Source organism: Berghia stephanieae, chromosome 9 (genome assembly GCF_034508935.2).
Source record: "Berghia stephanieae isolate SIO BIC M18660-M18661 chromosome 9, UCSD_Bste_1.3, whole genome shotgun sequence".
Taxonomy (NCBI): Eukaryota; Metazoa; Mollusca; class Gastropoda; order Nudibranchia; family Aeolidiidae; genus Berghia; species Berghia stephanieae.
Window position 1 is genome coordinate 39150920 of NC_088368.1, and position 7682 is coordinate 39158601.

General features: G+C 35.2%; 1 protein-coding gene across 1 annotated transcript; it reads left to right on the forward strand.

The window, feature by feature from the left end:
• Nucleotides 1-483: 483 nt before the first annotated feature.
• On the forward strand, nt 484-5882 carry LOC144979383 (uncharacterized). Its single transcript, XM_078926032.1, has 3 exons — nt 484-651; nt 3838-4278; nt 5409-5882. Exons 1-3 carry the CDS (start codon nt 597-599, stop codon nt 5468-5470), a joined length of 558 nt encoding a protein of 185 aa, XP_078782158.1. The 5' UTR covers nt 484-596; the 3' UTR covers nt 5471-5882.
• Nucleotides 5883-7682: the final 1800 nt, after the last annotated feature.

The window sequence follows — 7682 nt, forward strand, 5'->3', positions numbered from 1 at the left end:
CTTGAAGAGTTCATGGAGGGTGAGGGGTTAATTGGGCAGTTAGGGGATATATTGGGTTGGTGGTTTGTAATTATTTTTTTGTTACTATTTTCGATAATTTAACAATAAATTAGCAGATCACGCTTGGATGTGGAGAGGAGATAAATTGTGATGTTCTGATTGGTGGATCGCAAGGATCCTGAACCTATCGGATAATCGGTTTATTGATTATTAAGAGCTGTTTGTAATGTGTTTAGAGAAGTGTGTGTGCTTAATAGGGGAGTGGTGGATTCTCTGGGTTTTGATTGGTGGAAGCAACAAACCACCCGACAAGCCTTGCTGACCACCACCGACAACTCACTCACTGACCACACTGTCTGTCACAATGCGACTTACACCAGACACCTACGCTACGATTGGTTAACACGTATGTGACGTCATCACAAACCAACCAATCAGTTCAATTCGTAGACATAGTCACATCACCATTTGGCTTTAAATACGAATCAGATCGTAAGAGCTTGTATTTATTTTTCATTCAAGTCAGCTCGAAAACGATTCACGACGTATAATATTTTATCAGTAAAATATCCCAGTAAAATTATAAAATTTTCAAGATGAATCTCCAACTACTCCCTCAGTATTATGGTCAAATCAATCTAGCCTTTGTCGGTGAGTAATGTATTTTTTACATTCAAATGTATTTATAATTTTTTTTTTAAATGTTGCTGCTGATGATAATAATGATGATTAATATATTGATGATGATAATTATAATAATACTAATATTAATTATAATGGTGATAATAATTACAATAGTAATAATAATAATATTAAGAATGATAATAAATAATAATAAGATAATAATAATAATAATAATAATAATAATAATAATAATAATAATAATATAATAATAATAATAATAATATAATAATAATAATAATAATATAATAATAATAATAATAATAATAATAATAATAATAATAGAAATAATAATAATAATAACAAGGTTCTGTGTTGTATGTTGTGTGTGTGTGCTTGTGTGTGTATGTGTGTGCGCTTGTGTGTGTGTGTGAATGAGTGATTTGGCCAAAGTAATCTGTAATTAAAGGGCTTAGAGTCTGGTGTCTGGGACTTATAACGCTTACATAAGTTTTCAACATAATAATAATAATAATAATAGTAATAATAATAATAATAATAATAATAATAATAATAATAATAATAATAATAATAATAATAATAATAATAATAATAATAATAATAATAATAATAATATATAATGTTGTTGTGTTTTTGATGGGACCCCAGATTAATATTGTGGATTCACTCAACTCAGAAGTGTTCAGTGATATGTCCTTCTCTAGGGCATGCCACTCTGATATTTGTAAGCACAAATAATATTTTAAACAGTGGACTTAATGAATAATAACTATTTAAGGTGTAACTAAAATCAATTAACTAATAACAAAGGGGAGAAACTCTTTCCTATAGTAATTCTATGTATAAGTCCATAACAGTTATAATGATAATAATAATAATAATAATAATAATAATAAATAATAATAATAATAATAATAATAATAATAATAATAATAATAATAATAATAATAATAATAATAATAATAATAATAATAATAATAATAATAATAATAATAAAGAAATATTTTTTTTGTGATTTTACGATTGGTGAGGCTTGTAGACATTCGTAGAAAAATATTTTATCTAAGAGAGTAAATCGTCACTTTTCAAAAATGCCCTTTATTGGTGGTATTACAGTTGTATCTTTATGATTATTAATGGTATCATTTAATGCTTTGGTTTCATTTACCATTTTTTTTTCTCACTTTCATGTACATTGTCATCAAATTGTCTGAATTATTGGTGAGAGCGTAAGATGAAATCAACGTTATTTTTGTTTGTCTTATTTCGAGTATGGAACTGACACTTAGCATAGCAGACCTGCCTAATTTAAAAAAGGGAAATAAAAATCGTAGTTTAAGGGAAAATAACATTGTAGACATTTTAACTACCCTTAAAAATCACCAGCTTGTCCTTATAATGCGTGGGGAAAAATTTAGCCAAAAATTCGTAGATTGGAAACGTATAGTGATATTGATGGTGGTGTGATAATGGTATTGGTGGTAATAGTGATGATGGTGGTAGTAATGATGAAGGTGGTAGTAGTGATGGTAATATTATTATTATTATTATTATTATTATTATTATTATTATTATTATTATTATTATTATTATTATTATTATTATTATCATGTCCCGTCCTACATTATAAATGTTGCTGTTGACCAGGGACCCCTTATAAAGCGCATTGAGCACGTTTAGTGGATATTGCTCTATATAAAAGCTCAAATTTTAGTTATTGTTATGAGTATGAGTCTATGTGGTCTAGTGTCCGATAGGCGTGGTTACATTCCCTTCCACTTTGTTCCTATTGTTAGGGAGCTAAAAGGTGATATTTCTTATTTAATTTTTATCTTTAAACTCTCTCTCTCTCTCTCTCTCTCTCTCTCTCTCTCTCTCTCTCTCCTTACCATCCATAGGAAAATCGTCACATTCGTTACGATGCGGCCCACAATTTTCTTATTCGTATTCAATTTTGTTATAATTATAGCTATAAAAATTCGACACTGTGCTACAGAGATTATTTTTCTGATCAAAATATAGCCTTTACTCGTTGCTAATCTGTTTATAATATATACGTTTTTGGGTAAAATTCTAAAAATAGCTGGTAAGGATAGAGTTATACTTGAAGTTCACTTTTCGTCATCAAGGTCATCATGGCCTAATATTGTTTTGATACCAATGGTCACGTGATGAAGCACTGCACTCTGGTTGTCCTGGATGCGTTAACCCTCTCCATACCAGCCTTTTTCAGGATTTCACACAAAACGTAACACCCAACTAACACAAAAATATATTTTTTATCACTCAAACACAATAGCAGTAAGGTTCTTGCCATACAAAGTTTCTTTAGCAAAACATGCTCTACAACACAACACACTGTTCATTTTCTTTAAATTTCTTATGTGGGTACACAAGGATTTTAAATAATAAAAATGTTTGTTGTATCGTAACGAATGTAACGATATTCCTATAGTTGGTAAGGAGAGCTTAATGACATGACATGCTTAGATTCTACGTCCCGTCCAGAAATCTGAGATCAAAGTCTGATAATCACATACCTACCCTTGGAGCCAATAAATGACTCGCAAAATTGGCGACCACGCATTTGAACATTCGGCACACTTTATCTGGAACTCCCTTCCAAGATATATCAGGGACAGTGATGACGAATAATTCTTTTAAAAACACAACTTTTAACGTTTAAAAAATAAAATGTAGCACTGTAGAATTAAATTGCTTTGTTTCATATAGCATGGTTGAGTGGTTGTATGTTTGAGTGAAAGTAGCCACGCTACTGTTAAGCGCTTTGAGCTTATTGATATAGGCGCTATATAAAGACCATATTATTATTATTATTATTATTATTATTATTATTATTATTATTATTATTATTATTATTATTATTATTATTATTATTATTATTATTCATTATCATTATTATCATTATCATTATCATTATCATTATCACTGATATTATTATTATTATTATTATTATTATTATTATTATTATTATTATTATTATTATTATATTATTGTTGTTGTTGTTGTTGTTGTTGTTGTTGTTGTTATTATTATTATTATTATTACTATTACTATTATTATTTTACTATTATTACTATTATCATTATTATTTTTATTATTATTACTATTTTTTTTCTGGGTTTCTTTTTTTTTTTTATTATTGATTTTTTTTATTTTTGCTTCAACTTTCAGAGCTTAACTTTCCACCAGTGCTTGTCCTTCCGGATGTTTTACTTCGTAACGCTGATGGGGCCTCTGCTGATGAAGGGTTCGAAGATGACGATGCGCTGTGGGATGGGCTTTCTGAGAATGACCCCAACGATGAGGACTACATTAAAGATGAGCCTGATGACGGGAGCATGAACAACGACGAAGGCTTCTCACAGCGTATGCTTGATTTGTGTTATCACCTCTACGAAGCAGGTGATTCCTTCCTGTCGTACTGGATGTTTGACCTGGATCACAAGGCTTACCGAATCATGGTCAAAAACATTGTCAAACGGTATTTCCCAAACTGGGTGGCGTTGAGTGGCCACGAGAGGATGGAAATGGCACGTATGCTGGCCAGCGGATTTGCAGACGTAGCGAAATCGAAGATAGAAAAACTGAGGGTGTCCCGAGGAAAAGACCAGGGTGAGTTAAGCTTTTCTTTTTTTTTAAATAAATAAAAATATAACTTCTATCTGGAGGGCGTTCGGCCAAAACTATTCATCTCTGATAATGGCTTTCATTGGATCTCTCTCTCTCTCTCTCTCTCTCTCTCTCTCTCTATCTATCTATCTGTCTATCTATCTTTATTTCTCTCTCTCCCTCTCTCTCTATCTTTCTTTCTTTTTTCCTCTCTTTCTCCCCCTCTCTCTCTTTCTCTTTCTCTCTCTCTCTCTTTTTTTTCTCTCTCCAAGGAATTGGCCGTGAGAAATCTGATATGAGATGGAACAAACAGGTGAAGTTTCCCACTCTTCAGGGGTTAAAGTCTGAGGGACAATACAGTCAAAACAAAAGGCTTATGGGCAAAGGCCCAAATATTCCTCTTGTTTCATGTTTTGTTAGCATCCGCACTGGGTTCATTCTATCAATGTGTGTGTGTGTGTGTATGTGTGTGTGTATGGGGGGGGGGAGGAAAGAGGCTGCCAAACGTGTTTAGTCCATCTCAACCATCCAATTGTGTGTGTGTGTGTATGTGTGTATGTGTGGGGGAGGGGGAGGAAAGAGACTGCCAAACGTGTTTAATCCATCTCAACCATCCAATTGTGTGTGTGGGGGGGGGGGGAGGAAAGAGACTGCCAAACGTGTTTAATCCATCTCAACCATCCAATTGTGTGTGTGTGGGGGGGGGGGGGGGGAGGAAAGAGACCGCCAAACGTGTTTAGTACATCTCAACCATCCAATTGTGTGTGTGGGGGGGGGGGGGGGGAGGAAAGAGACTGCCAAAGTGTTTAGATCACATCTCAACCATCCAATTGTGTGTGTGTGGGGGGGGGGGGGGAAGGAAAGAGACTGCCAAAGTGTTTAGTCCATCTCAACCATCCAATTGTGTGTGTGTGTGGGGGGAGAGGATCTATTTTATCATTACATCATTGATGTTTGTGTATAATTATTATTATTATTATTATTATTATTATTATTATTATTATTATTATTATTATTATTATTATTATTATTATTATTATTATTATTATTTATCATCATATTCATCATTATTATTATCATCATCATCATCATTCATTCATATCATTTCTTCTTTTTTTTCTTTCTTATAACAGCATGGGCAGAACATTATCAACAGATATGGCCACGGATATATTTCGGAGAACTTGCCGAGTGAATGTTGGGGCCAGAGTGGTTCAGCTACCGAGTTCGATCCCCCACCAATGTGCTGTGTGGCCTTGAGCAAGTCACCACGCCCTAGCTTAATCCAAGGCCGTGCACCGCGGCTGACCCCTGGGTTATTGCAGTCTTCCCTTGGAATGGGCCCCAAAGAAATATTTCCTAAATATGAATTACGCAAATTTTTATTTTTTTTTTACTCCATATAAAATTACTACGTATAGATCTACATTTTTATTATATTCTCCGTATATATTATTATAACTCCCTATAATAATATATTAATATCATAATTACTCAATGTTATATGTCATCATATTCCATATAATATCATTATTATTACTCCATACTGTGTCATCATATTCCATCTATATCACATACTCCATAAACATATGAAGAGATTTGTATGTGTGCTTTGTTTTTGTTTTCGTTTTACAATAAACACTCAAAAGTCTTCTTTAACATTCATTTCAACAATACCGTGTATACACAAACTACAGAGAGAGGGAGAGAGGTTGGGGTATATGGAGGAGAGTGAAAGAAAGAGATAAAACAACTTAATTTAAAAAGTGAGCTTTTATACAGCGCAATATCCACTAAACGTACTCAAAGAGCTTTACAAGGGGTCCCTGACCAACAGCATCACTTAAGATTTAGGAAGGGGCGTGAAGCTTGTTAGGCGGTATTTCATTTTTTCGGACAGAGACAACGCTGTTAACGGCTAGTCCGGTCCTCAATTTACACCTGAGTACGGTGAAAGATTGTGAGTAAAGAGCCTTATCCAGGGACTCAACTATGCACCGAGAGAGTCTCGAACCCAGGACCGTCCGATCCAAAAGCGAGAGTCATACCACTAGTCCACATAGCAGCAAAAAGATCTCATAGCCGCACTTGAATACACAAATTACAGAGAGAATGAGAGGAGGGGGGGGGTGGAGTATATGGAGAAGAGTGAGAAACAGAGATAGAGAGAAAAGGAGCTGGGGTGGTGTGAGAAGGAGAGGGGGGGGGGGGTTGACCTCCCTTTGTTGACAAGAGGTCACATGTTATGTCTTCTACCCTTTCTGTGTTTTTTTTCTCGTTTTGTTCATTACTGTATTTGTCTTGGAATGGGTTTACATGGTTTTGTCCTTACGCTTATCGGAGTCCTTGGCTGAGATGGAACCAGCTATGTTTGCATTGTTAGTTTGGGGAGATGATGCTTCTTTTCCATGTAAATTGCTTCTCTGGGGTCACGATAGCTCAGTTGGTAGACCACTCGCTTCACACGCAAAGGGATCGTGATCGATCCAGGGTGCAATTGAGATTGTTATTCTCACCCCTCTATCCACCAAGCAGTGAGTGGGTAGCTGAGTGTTAGATTTGGCGGAAAGTACTTTACGATAGACTAGCGTCCTATCCGACGCTTAGCAATCAATTGCTATTGTACGTTTCACGCTATAGAAAGCGTGATAAACTCCGGGTCTTATGGCTCTAAACAGCTACTAAGTTATTTCCCAAAAAATGAGCTTTTATATAGCGCAATATCCACTAACCGTGCTCAAAGCGCTTTACAAGGCGTCCCTGGTTAGCAGCAACATTCAACATTTAAAACGAGACAAGACGCCTGTTAGGCGATGTCACATTTTTTTTCAGACAGAGTCAACGCTGTTAACGGCCAGGTACTCATTTTACACCTGGTTACGGTGAGAGAATATCAGTAATTCAGTAATGAGCCTTTTCCAAGTTCTCAACTATGGGTCGCTTAGACCGGGACTCGAACTCTGGACTTCTCATTCCAAAATGCGAGTTTCATTCTAGTAGACCACATAGCTATATGGGGATTGGGGGGGGGGGTCTCGCTACTTTACTCATATTCTCTCACAGTACTCAGGTGTAAAATAAGTATTTGGCCGATGTGGCTATGTGGTCGTGTGTTATGACACTCGCTTTCGGACGGAATGTGCTGGGAGAGCCTCGCTCGGCGCATAATTGAGTCCTTGGAAAAGGCTCTTTACTCACATTCTCACACCGTACTCAAGTGTAAATTGAGAACCTGGCCAAACAGGGGTTTAGTGGCTTGCGTGCCTTTTTAATCCGGAGGGCTATATATTATTTTGTTTTCGGACAAGTTAAGGGAAAAGAGAGGGAATATGTGGAAAAGAAAGTGTTTGATATACAATTAGCGGCAAATTGAATAAAAGGGGAAAATATAAACATCTGTTGTAAGA